Source organism: Lissotriton helveticus, chromosome 3_1 (genome assembly GCF_964261635.1).
Source record: "Lissotriton helveticus chromosome 3_1, aLisHel1.1, whole genome shotgun sequence".
Lineage (NCBI taxonomy): Eukaryota > Metazoa > Chordata > Amphibia > Caudata > Salamandridae > Lissotriton > Lissotriton helveticus.
In genome coordinates, this window is record NC_136061.1 from 244,029,161 (window position 1) to 244,042,737 (window position 13,577).

The window sequence follows — 13,577 nt, forward strand, 5'->3', positions numbered from 1 at the left end:
ATATCCAAGCAGTCCACCATGCATATACTGTTTTTTTGTGAATTTTACTCTGATTTGAGAAACTCCTTTATTAAGCCTCTAATGAAATTCCTAAATTTTAAACGATGTATACCAGCGTTTTTAAATTTACAACTAATTTCAAATTTGTACACATATATGGTTTTATCACAATTTTTACAGGCTGTTATATTCCAAAGGAAGCCCCTATCGGGCGAGTAAATTACTGTTGCCTTTTCTTAAATTGTTTCTGTATTTTTATCATTTAGTTTTTTAACCAATTTGTAACTTTTTAACTGTATTTTGTATTTTACTATGTATGCTTTTATGATGTACTATTGTGTATCGAATAAAGCTTATCTTGATTGATTGAGTGTGTGAGCTTTCACCTCAAGGCTTCCAGAAAGACTCTTACAGTGGGGTAGCACTCCTTATGCCTTTCTACCACTGCGAGGGCTGCCTCTAAATCCGAAGGACGGGCGGGACCTTGCTCAATTCATCCTGCTAGTCCCAAATTGGGGCAGGAGTGTGTGGTATTATAACTTGCTAGACCTACTCTTGTGCACTGTTCATCTACCTCTTCAGAAGGATCTCCTGTCTCAGCAACAAGGTAGGGTTCTTCTGACTCTCCACAACCTACATGCGAGGGGGTTTGATTTACATGCTGTAGTGGTGGAAATTATGCTGGTGACTCAATGCTGGTCTTCCAAATCTATAAGTTCTGGTTGTTGGGTGAAGTTTGTGGCATGGTGCAAGAAATGTTGGTTTGATCCTCATCAGGCCAAGCTATCTGATGCTGAAATGTTTGTGTTTTCACTGGCTCAGTAAGACTTTGCTGCTAGCACAGTTTAAGGTTATTTGTCTGCCTTTTTGGCTGTTGTATGTTTGCCTGACCACCCTGGTTTAGGTCACCAATTGTCGTGGTTTTTGAAGGGTTCACATACATGTTTACTACTGTGCCCTTTATCGTGCTACAGTGGGACCTTAACTTGGTCCTTATTTTATTAATGTACATGCCATTTGAGCCTGTTCCCAGCTGTTCTTTAAGGTTGCTGACCGTTGGGACTCTTTTTCATTGTAGTTGCTTTCACACACTATCAGTGAGCTGCTGGCCGTGTTAGTATGGCTGCTGCATACAACGTTCTTTGACAAATTAGTGCTGATGACTCTAGTATATTTTCGACAGAAAGCTGTATCAACCTTCTTTGTAAGCAGTCTACTATGCTACCCGGATTTGTTTCTCCACCACATTTGAGGAGGGGAGACTTTATTGGTTGGATGCAAAGAGAGCCTTTACTTTTTACATAGATGTTACTAAGGAGTACAGGATGGCCAAAAGAGAGAGTGTTGGAAACAGAGAGTGGCCTGAATTAGCAAGGTCCACTGGGTTCAAGTGGATGTTTTACTTATACAGTTTTCATCTTCAAAGGTGGAAAGCCTAGTGAGTTCGAGCCTCCAGTAATGAATGGAGATTCTTCCAGCTATCTTGTTCATCTGAAGTTCTCTGAATTCATTAACAAGATCCCCATTATTTGTAACCCTAATTTTTTTTTCCCTATGATATTGAATTCCATTTTTACAGGTTGGACTTTTTTATCGGTAGCTATTGGTGAGTGAAATCTGATTATTTCATGGTAGTTCAGGGGCTCACTAAGAGGCTTACTTCTTAATCTTTGCCTTTCTTTGTGGAACATTTGTGAAATTCATTGGTAGAGGTAGGAATCGATTTCATAGTAAGAAAAAATAATTAGTGAACAAGTGATTGGACCATAATATCCATGAATAGAGACTGGAAAGGAATAGAATTGTAAATGCTGGGGTCATTAGATTGGTCAAGTGGGCCCTATCTGCTATCACTTTTTGTTTCTTTTCCACTTATCTCTGGTGATGTCTTTCGTCATAATTTGCTTTGTTGCAGAGATTTAGACCAAGCAAGTATGGAAGCAGTTGTGTCTCTTCTCGCTGGACTGCCTCTTCAGCCGGAAGAAGGAGATGGTGTGGAGCTTATGGAAGCCAAATCCCAGTTATTTCTTAAGTAAGTTCTTGAACGTATTAATTTAGCTTTGTCTTAAAGCGAGTAGCAGTAAATGAGACTGTAATTTTGTTGTAGTAGCATGCTGTATAATTAATTGACTCCTTTTTTTTTGTATTTGAGTTTGCTTACTTTCATCATCATGAAGAGCAAGCTCTGCATCTGAGATCTGGAAAGATTGATTCAAAATAATGTTGCTTCCTCTTAAACATTACTGCTGAATGGGCTAGATATTGTGTACACTTAGTTAGTCCCTTAATTGAAGGTATGCCCATATGTGGGTTCTGGGCTCAATGTGCCACCGAAACCAAGCTATACCCAACTGAAGAGCCCATGCTTGTATTGTGGTTAATGGAGGACTTAACCTGGCGGTTTGCGCTGGACTGTTCCCATGAGGAACAGCAACAAGACTGATTTGCATATGGCTGTGTTCAAACTGAGGTGGCATGGTGGGTGAAAAACGATGGATTGCTATGTGGCCTCAAACCAGTGACTGAGATCAATTCAAGTTTGTTTTAGACTACCTTTAATTGAAGCATAACCCTTAGCAGAAATAATTGGATCAGTCTTCCACAGTTTTTACTTGCAAGCTCACACCAAAGCGATAGCTGGAGTTCTGGTGGGTCTTGCACTTCGACGACCCCAGAGATCGAGTTAGTTGTCAGTTGTATTTCTTATAAGGCTGCGCCTCGATCTAAAATGGCTCTACTTGATATGCTCAAGAGTTTGATGGTGAATTTGAGTGAGTATACTCGCTTAGTTGGTTGATTGTGAGCATGCTCACAGATCAGGTACCAGATCATATACTGCATATCCAAATATAATATGCCAAGTACTATTTCAAATGATACAGATTGTCACCTTTAACTGCAAAGATTTCAGTGAACTAGAAAATTCAATTGGTGTACATAATCTGAAGCAACACTTAATGCATCAATCACACAACAAAGGTAAAATCTTAGATCTAATTTTCTGATGAATACTTTTAACCGCATATTCCTCAAACTTTGAATATTCCCAAGGCTTCAGACTGGACCCAGAGTATCTTAACTACTATCCCTGCGTGCTGCTAGGTAGGGTTGTGCTACTCCATGGCAAAATTGATCCACTATGGAAGTGACATGGAGACTTGCATACAGGCGCCAACTATGTACACTGACATCGGTTCCTTTTTTTCTGCGCCACCCGATGCGGATTGAAAGCAATCCCACGTATCTTAATGACACTATATTAGTTCTTAAAATACCAGTGAGCAAGTGAACATGTCACCCGCTAAATCCACAAGTTTCTAACCTTGTGCAGAGATTGTCGCAAGCAGATGTCAGTGGCAAACCCCCACCAGACTTGTTCTTGGTGCTCGGGTCTGAACAAACCTCCAAGATGTGTAGCGACTGCGCCTCGATGAATCCGAATGCCGTTCAGACTGGTAGGTGAAACTGTTCCAACAAAGAGATCAGGTGAGTGAGGGTAGTTTGCGCTGAGAGGAAATACCAATTAGTAGGATACAATATTAGATAAGCTCCAAGGATAAGATTTCGGTCACACAACCAAAATCAAACACTGTGACTCAATTGAGCCACAATTGTACAATTATAAAACACACATTAAATCCTGAGCTAAACAACACAAAAAAGTTAAAGTCCAAGTATTAAATTCCAAGGTTTCAAGTTCTTTTCAAAATTCTTCATTTATTTTCATTTGTGATGGAGTCCAATCTTCACCCATACAGATAGAAGACAACCGCTGCCAACAAGTGTTTCGTCTAGGTCGACAAGACCAAAGACTTCATCAGGGCATGTAAATCACAAAGGAACAATTTCATAGAAATAATAAAGGACATGTAATGTTCCAAAGTCAAAGAACCTCGTACGTCGAGTAATAAGGTCCTCCAAGTAAATAAGGATGTCGATGATGTCCAGTTCTTAAAAATCAGTGTCACGATTGTCTAGGAGCAACATTAGTATATATTTATTTTATTCATTCTTCAGGTAAGTGGATTCTGCCCTCCGAGTACAGAGAGAAATTCCAATCTTAAGAAATTTCTCTCTGTACTCGGAGGGCAGAATCCACTTACCTGAAGAATGAATAAAATAAATATATACTAACGTTGCTCCTGGACAATCGTGACACTGATTTTTAAGAACTGGACATCATCGACATCCTTATTTACTTGGAGGACCTTATTAATCGACGTACGAGGTTCTTTGACTTTGGAACAGTACATGTCCTTTATTATTTCTATGAAATTGTTCCTTTGTGATTTACATGCCCTGATGAAGTCTTTGGTCTTGTCGACCTAGACGAAACACGTGTTGGCAGCGGTTGTCTTCTATCTGTATGGGTGAAGATTGGACTCCATCACAAATGAAAATAAATGAAGAATTTTGAAAAGAACTTGAAACCTTGGAATTTAATACTTGGACTTTAACTTTTTTGTGTTGTTTAGCTCAGGATTTAATGTGTGTTTTATAATGGTAGGTGAAACTGTATGTCTACAAGAACCACAACCGATTCTGCTTTTTGACTCCAAGTTGGCTCTGCTTTTACTTCAACAAACCACTGCGCCCTCACCCCACTGGACTAGTGTAGGAAGCTGGGTTTCTGGTGCATTAACTACCCCACTTTTTGTCACACTATTGATGCACTTTGACTTGATGTACTCTGGGTCCCTGGGCCTGTGTTCTTTCCCAAAACTGTACCTTGTACCCCCATTTGGCACCTCCCTGGCCACATGTCAGTCCCTTGTAAAAGGTTCCATGTGTACCAAGGGCACTGTGGCCAGGGAAGGCCTCTAAGGGCTGCAACTCTTATTGTGCCACCCTTAGAGGCTGTGTACCTTTACACGCATACAGTGCCATTGCAGGCTGTGTTTTGGTGCAGAACACAGTGAAGAGTTGACATGGCACACGTCCCTGTGTACTATATTAACGAGGTGCACTTTTTTCCGCTTTTTATCCCCTTTTGGGATCAGTTATATAGTGTGCATTCAAGTCAATGGCACCTTGTCTGAAAAGGCGCTTTAAGTTTCAAAGAAAAAAGTTTGTAGTGCGTGGAAAACTGCTCCCTGACTACCGGTCGCACTTAACATCAAAACAAAAAGAAATTCAAACCAAATTATATCTACGTATTCAATTGATTTTCAATAATCACAAGCTTTTGATCTCGTATGCGTCGTGTTTGCCGGGATGACGTCGCTGCAGCTACTTAGACCCCGCCCTCAAACACTGACATCAGTACTTTTTTGTTTCCACGCCAGCAAGCGCAGATCCTGGGAGAGCTGTACCCCCAGTCAATTTTTGACTGAGTTATTTGGGACTTTTGTGTCTTTTTTTGAGTCTTTGACTCCTAGAGTATAGGGATGCCCAGGTTCAAGACTTGCGAGGTTTGTCCCCGCATGATGCCGGTGATGGACCAGCACCGCGAGTGTCTCTACCGCCTGGGGCATGACCACGACCCCGCGTCATGCCCTGACTGCCGGGCCATGGCTCCAAAAACTTTGCATGAGCGTCCCGAAAGTTGCTTGAGGCCCGGGAGTCTGCTCTGTGCCGTTCTAGGTCCTGATCCCATTGGAGGTCGAGGGAACGGTCGCGGAGCCGCAACCATCGTTCGACGAAGTCTTCGCACTTGGAGTCAGGTAAGACGAAGCACAAGAAGTCTAAGAAGCGATATTGCACTTTGCCTTCTCCTAGCCTGTCACATGACACGGCTCAGGGTGTGGGTGGTGCCTCCCCCGCAGCTCCGGCGGAGCCTACGCAGTCGCCATCGGTTTACCCTCCCTTCTCAGGTCTGTCGGCGACTCTGGCCCAGCTGCAGTAATTTCTGTCAGCCATGGCCCGGCTCTTTGGCTTGTCGAGCCCCGTCGGCACGCCTTCGGGCCCCGCGGGTCAGACTGGTGGTACTTGCCCTTCTTAGTTAGCGTATCCGGCCCGACGTCGTTGACGGCTCCAGCCTTGGCGCCGCAAGACCCCGATGGATCCCAGCTGATGTCGGTTGACCTCGTATGACCTCCACCAACATCTACGGCACCGCCACCGGCCGGCTCCCCGGCCGATGTCGTCCCTGTCTTCCACCCCGACATGGAGATGGTGCCGGACCGATGTCGATCGACGGCGATGCGGAATTTGTATCCGCATCTCCATCCTCCTCCATATTTCCCACCTGCCCAGCAGGATATGGAGGACTGGCAGGGGTCTAAAGAGCCTCTCGCAGCCCAATGCCAGTTAGACCCGGACTGGGTAGAGGATTTGGGCAACGCTGGTGATCTGGATTCCTAACCAGAATCTGGCACACTGTCTCCTTCTACCGTGGCTACGGAGAAGGGTGGTACTTATTCCGTGGTGTTGCGTAGGGCAGCAGAAGCTCTCCACCTCGAGCTCCCTACAGTGGCCGTCCGGACTAACCTCCTGACAGAAGTGCTTCGTCGGCGGCTTCTTCTGCGGAGCCGCAGCTGCCCTTTAATGATGCACTTTCGGATGTCCTTTTGGGCACCTGGTCCAGGCCCAACACTGGGGCTCCTGTGGATAGGAACGTGGCCCGACGCCATATCCTGGCCCGGGCGACCCCATTTTCTTCACCCAACATCCTACCCCTGAGAGCTTGATTGTCCAAGCCTCTGCATCCCCAAGCGCATTCCCTTCTGCACCGCAAGACAGGGAATCCAAGAAATTGGAGCAGTTTGGGAAGAAGATTTTCCCTTCCGCCAGTTCAGGGCTGTGGTCTGTGAACACCACATGCCTTTTGGGTCGTTATTCCCACTCTGTGTGGGATACTGTGGCGCATGTGCTGCCTCAGTGTCCTGAGGAGGCCCGGATGGTGCTCTCCCAAGCTATTGCTGAAGGGAGAGATGCAGCCAAGTTCATTATTCGTTGTGGCCTTGACACCACCGACTCGCTAGGCAGAGCGATTTCCACGACAGTGGCGCTACGCCGTTAGACCTGGCTGAGAACCACTAGCTTTTCAGGGGATGTCCAGAGCACTCTGATGGACATAACTTCTGAGGACACTCGCCTTTTTGGCTACAAGGCAGGTAGTGCGTCGTAGCACTTTAAGGACTTGCGGGCTCCGGCCAAGTCCTTGTGCCTTTCCGCCACGCGGACTCCTTCGGCTTCTGCTTTTCGCTGCTTTCGTTGCCAAGGAAGGACCACCCAAACGTGTTTGTTTCAGAGTCACAGGCCTGCACAGCAACAGTCTCAGCGCAGCCGCGGACGTGTGACCCGCTGAGGTGGGTCACGGAGCCAGCGTGAGGGTCAGTCCACCACCTCTCCTGCCACCACTACCTCCAAACCTCCCTAGTCCAGTGTTTCAGGCCCACCAAATGCCAGTGGGTGGCAGGATTCGCCATCACCTCGCCCACTGGCGCACCATCACTATGGACAGGTGGGTTTTACAGATTGACCGAAGGGGCTTCTCCCTCCCGTTTGAGACCACACCTCCAGCTATGCCACCTCAGTACCACCGCATGTTGGGGGATAACTTGGCACTTCTCCAGCTGGAAGTTGGGGCCCTCTTGGCCAAGGGGGCCATTGAGTGCGTTCCAACAAAAGAAGTAGGTCGTGGTTGTTACTCGCACTACTTCCTGGTTCCAAAGAAGGACAAGGGCCTGCGTCCTATCTTAGACTTTCGGAATGTCATTCACTTCCTCCGGAAGGAGAAGTTCAAGATGCTCACTCTTGCTCAGGTCTTGTCTGCCCTGGACCCGCAAGTCTGGATGGTAGCGTTGGACTTGCAGGACGCTTATTTTCATATCCCCGTCCTGCCGGCCCAACGGCGTTACCTCCGGTTCACGGTAGGCCACAAGCAACTTCAGTTCACCGTGCTCCCTTTTGGCCTTACCAGCGCCCTCGGGTGTTCACGAAAGTGATTGCGGTGGTCGCAGCTTATCTGCGCAGACCAGTGTTTTCAGTCTTCCCCTATCTCGACGACTGGTTGTTGAAGGCGGGCTCGCCGCAGGCGGTCGTCTCCCACCTCCAGACTACGGCCGAAGTCACACCGGATTCCTTCTCAGAAGCTCCTCTTTATCGGAGCGGTTCTGGACACGGGGCAGTTTTGGATTTCTCCTCCCAAACAGAGAGTCCGGGACATTCGGGCTATGATTCTGAATTAAGGCCTTTGGGTTTCGGTCAGTATGACTTGAGGCTGCTGGGCCTCATGGCCTCATGGCCTCCTGCATCCTGCTCACCAATCATGCCATATGGCATATGCGGGCTCTGCAGTAGGATCTGAAGTTCTGGTGGGCGCAGCATCAAGGGAACCTGTCAGAGTACGTCCATAGGGCACTGCACGAGAGTTGCAGTGGAGGCTCACGAACCAGCATTGGGTCAGCATCAAATCACTCTCCCTTCCCAACCGGAGCGCACAGTGGTGACGGATGCGTCCTTCCTGGGCTGGGGCGTCCACATGGGAGAGGCGGCGATCAGAGGCCTCTGGTCTCCGGCGGAGTCCAGGCTCCATATCAACCTTCTGGAGCTCCGGGCGATCCTACTTGCACTGAAGGCAATTCTTCCCTCTGTCAAGGGGAGAGTAGGGCAGGTGTTCACAGACAACACGACTGCCATGTGGTACTGTAACAAGCAATGCGTGGTGTGGTCGTGGACCCTATATCAGGAGGCGCAGCGTCTCTGGACATGGCTGGGATGTCAAGGCATTTTCTTGGCAGGTTCTTTGAACGCCAGGGTGGATGAACTCAGCCGCAGGTGCATGATGGATCACAAATGGCGTCTTCACTCAGAGGTGGCGTAAGGTCTCTTTCAACAGTGGAGAGAGCCTTGGTTAGATCTATTCGCCACCGAAGAAAACGTGCAATGTTAGCAGTTCCGCGAGTTGGAATTTCCAAGGCGGCACTCGTTTGGCTACGCTTTTCGTCATGAGTGGAGTTGCGGTCTATTGTATCCCTTTCCGCCTATACCACTTCTACCCAGAATACTGAAGAAGTCCATGCGCGACTGGACCCAAGTCATTCTTATGTCCCCGGACTGGGCTCGAAGAGTTTGGTATCCCGAGCTACTCAGTATGAGCGTGGATCCCCCGATCCAACTGCCTCTTCGGGAGGATCTTCTGTCGCAGTAGCAGGGAACGGTCTTCCACCCAAACCTGTCCAGTCTCCACCTCCTTGCGCGGAGATAGAGCGGCGACAGTTGATTTCATTTGACTTGCTTCCAGAAGTCTGTGATACCATTCTGGCAGCCAGGCGGCCCTCCACAAAATCGGTATACGCCTGCAGGTGGAACAAATTTGTGGCATGGTGCACAGCAAAAGCTGTAGATCCCCTTTCTGCCCCTCTTTCAGCAGTCCTTTTGTTCCTTCCTTCTTTGGCCCGGCAGGGCTCTTTTTTGGGCACTATTAAGGGCTACCTTTCAACAATTTCAGCCTTTCTCAGGCTCCCTGATCAGCTCTCTCTTTTCAAGTCCCCTGTCGTAAGTAGATTTCTCAAAGGCATTACTTACCTTTTCCCTCCTTTTATGTTTGTGATGTGGCAGTGGGACTTGAATCTGGTTCTTACTTATTTGATATGCGGTCCTTTTGAGCCGCTTCACAACTGTCCTCTTCATTTACTGAATTTAAAGACTGCTTTCCGGTTGCCATCACCTCCGCTAGGCGCGTGAGTGAGCTCCAGGTTCTTTCCTGTAAATCTGTTTGAGGCATATAAGCTGCAGATTGTACACTTTACATAGATCGCCATCTGGTTTCGGGCTCGGATGATTGCATGTTGTTTTTGTCTTCGAAGAAGTCTTGTAGTCACGAGACCGGTGAATCCTCCTTCGGTACAGAGTGCGCCTGGGCTTCGGCTCCATCGTTAGATTTGTTTTTTTCTGCCATCGCGTTCGGATGAAACTTGCTGCTCTCTGGTTCAGAACCATTTCCAGACCTCTTCGACGCGCAATTACATTCAACGGCGGTATTATTTAGATCGCGTGCCTTCGACGCGCATCTCGAAAGCTTCCATCACTCTTCGACGACTGCAAACTTTGACGCGGGCCTTTGGGCCTACCCGTGCCGATATAGACGGACGTCGATGGAACGGACTCAGTTTAAAAGATGTCCACAGTGTGGTGCTAAAGTTCCACACTCGGACCTACATACTGTCTGCAGTTGTCCTCTCCATGTTCTGGAGAGAGGCCCAAATTGTGAAGTCTGCCTTTCATTTAAATCGAAAAAGACTATCTGGGATTGTCGAGCTCGACGCCGAGACATGCAGCGAGGCACAGGCTCCATTCCGGACATCTTTAATCAAGGTCCCGATAACCTTCCAGAGCCAGAAGATATGGACTCCGAAGTAGACATCTCCAAGGCAGAGGTCGATGATCGCATCACTCCTGGCCAAAGGGACGTGAGTACTGAAACCCCGACCCCGGCCCGACCCAGCCCAAAACATTGGCATCGGTAACACCTTTGCCTTCTGGCTCAGGTTTACACTGTACCAAGACTTCGAATGGCCCACCCTCGGGCTCGGCACCGAAGGACAGACAAAAACCATCCGGCTCGAGCCAACCACTCTGCGCTGAGAAAACACCCTCTGCATCGAAGGTGCAGGGATCAGAGTTGCCACGCCCTCTTACCTCGATACTGACTAAACACTCTGTGTCAAAACCAACAAAAACATTGTCCGATGGTACCGGACAATGTCCCAAAACACCCAAAATCAGTTTCTAAGGACAATTCTTCGACGCTAAGCAAGTCTGCGGATTCTGAAGACCTTTTCTTCCCAGATCCAAAGGAAACTACTATATTTATCCACCCAGAGACTCGTCATATAGTCACCAAGCTGCCTGCAAAGAGGAAACCAGAACATTTAAACCAAGTTCCAGTTCCTCCAAAGAAGATTAATATATCTACTAACACTTCTCCTCCACCCCCCACCTGATAACCCTAACTTATAATTTCACCACCACACTCTCCACATTTAGAGGATAGTGATGATTCACAAGGGCATGGAGATGTAGATGACGATGTAATGCCATTAAGTCCTGTCAAGTCACCACAGGAGTCAGACCCATGGCATGATTATAACACGGATCCTGATATAACTAATGATCCAGATTTCTACCCTTCAAAGCCATTCCCACCAGATGATAATGTGAGGTTTGCACAGCTTGTAAATAGAGCAGCTACATATCACAAAGTCAAACTCCATTCAGATCCTGTACAGGAAGACTTTTTGTTAGAAACTTTTGCACAACCGCAAAAATCTATTCATGTCTTGCCTATGCTACAAGGCCTTATGAGACATGCTCCTGAGGTTTTTAAAGACCCAGTCAGAGCTAGGGTTCTTAACCCCATAGTTGATAAAAAATATAATGCAGCCCCTAGTGACCCTATCTATATTAGGGCCAACTTCCCTTAGATTCTTTAGTGGTAGCCAATGCGCGTAAAAGGGCAAACTCCCAGGGATCAGGTGACGCACCACCTCCTGACAAGGAATCTAAGCTATTAGACGCATCAGGAAAACGTATGGCGTCTCAGGCGGCTAATTCGTGGAAAATTGCAAACACACAAGCCCTGCTAGCAAGATCCGACAGGGCTCACTATGACGAGCTAGAGAAGCTCATTCAACACCTTCCACCAGAGTACAAAGACAAAGCTAATAACCTGGTACAAGAAGGCAAACTAATTACTAATACCTCAATAAAATGCGCACTAGATGCAGCAGACACCGCGTCACGTGCCATAAATACTAGCGTGCTACTACGTAGACACTCATGGCTCAGACTGTCTGGATTTAAACAAGCGGTGCAAAATACAATTCTAAACCAACCATTTTGGCCCTGCAGTTGATACATCTTCAGAAAAAATAGAAAAAAGATACAGAAACAGCTAAATCTATGGGGGCCCTGCAGTCACCATCTGCCAGAGGTTCCTTTCGGTGCTCCTTTTACAGAGCAGGTTCCAAAACTACCACATCAGAACACCCTACATCCTCATACAAAAGTCCAAACCAAGGTTACTTTTGTAGGGGATACAATAAAGGAGGTTACAGAGGTAACCACAATAGGGGTAGAGGCAGAGGTAACAACACCCGCAACTCCCCTAACAATAAACAGTGACTTCCCTACGCTTCCCCCGATCATCCCACTCCTGTCGGGGGCCGCATCTCACAGTTTCTACCTGTCTGGAACTCCATCACAACAGACAAGTGGGTAAAACAAATTATCCAGTATGGTTATTGACTGGAACTCACTACTACACCTCCCAACATTCCTACAAGATAGCGACCAATGTCATTAGACCATCTAACGCTACTCAAACAAGAAGTCTTGGCAATGTTAAGAAAGGATGCAATAGATCCAGTTCCTCTAATTCATCAAGGGACAGGAGTTTACTCCCTTTACTTCCTTATCCCAAAAAGGACGGCTCTCTAAGACAAATTCTGGATCTCAGACCGTTAAATTGATACATTCATTCAGACCACTTTCACATGGTCACTTTACAACAAGTGCTTGCATTACTACAGCAAAGCGACTTTCTCTCCACTGTAGATCTAAAAGACGCCTACTTCCATATTCCAATACATCCCTTTCACAGGAAATATCTCAGATTAGTGGTAGATGGTCAACACTACCAGTACAAGATGCTTCCATTCGAAGTCGACACAGCACCCAGGGTCTTTACAAACTGCCTCGCAGTAGTTGCAGCCTATCTCAGAAGACAACAAATTTATGGCTTCCCCTACCTAGACGATTGGCTTATAAAAGCAAACTCCCAAGAAACCTGTGTGCAACACATGCTTCAGACAATACAGTTGCTTCACGATCTAGGATTTACAGTAAATCTAACCAAATCCCATCTCAAACCGTCTACAATGCAACAGTATCTAGGGGGCAACAGTAAACACTCTCACAGCCAAAGCTTACCCCAATCCCATCAGGATAAATGCTATACAAACACTGGTTCAAACATTTCAACCGCAGCACACTCTACCAGCAAGAGTGTTTATGCAACTAATAGGAATGATGGCATCATGCATTTTTCTCGTCCCTCATGCAAAAGTACAAATGCGTCCATTACAAGAATGTCTAGCACAACAGTGGAACCAAGCTCAAGGTCAACTAACCGATCTGGTGTAGGTAGACGACCGCACCCATCGCTCTCTGCAGTGGCAGAGCACAAAAAACCTTGCCAAGGACAGTCGTTCCTAGAGCCACTTCTAACAACAGATGCGTCGCTCACCGGATGGGGAGCACATCGAGAAGAGCATACCACTCAAGGGGTATGGACCTCTAAGCAAAAACAGTTCTTCATCAACTATGTAGAATTGTTAGCGATCTGTCTAGTGTTGGAATCTTTTCAACCGTAGCTCCTAAACAAAGTTGTCTTAGTGCGTACAGATAACATGACAGCAATATATTACATACAGAAACGGGGGGGGGGTCACATTCTCTACAGTTATCCCGTCTAGCACAGAGCATCTGGAGGTGGGCCATTCCGCAAAACATATACCTCCTAGCAGAACATCTACGAGGAGTACACAATCAGATAGCGGATCTGCTCAGCCGTCAAACACAACAGACCCATGAATGGGAACTTCATCCTCAAGTTCTTCTTCCATTCTTTC

The 13,577-nt window shown here is 46.9% G+C and overlaps 1 protein-coding gene across 8 annotated transcripts in view; it reads left to right on the plus strand.

Annotated features, from left to right (window-relative positions):
- The window catches only part of NF1 (neurofibromin 1), a 2,143,703-nt gene that overhangs the window by 1,042,923 nt on the left and 1,087,203 nt on the right, over positions 1–13,577 (plus strand). For all 8 annotated transcript variants that reach the window (XM_078679713.1, XM_078679719.1, XM_078679717.1 and 5 more), the window contains exon 24: positions 1,916–2,032. In XM_078679713.1, the coding sequence (XP_078535839.1) occupies positions 1,916–2,032 (117 nt within the window). The remainder of the gene's footprint in view (positions 1–1,915; positions 2,033–13,577) is intronic.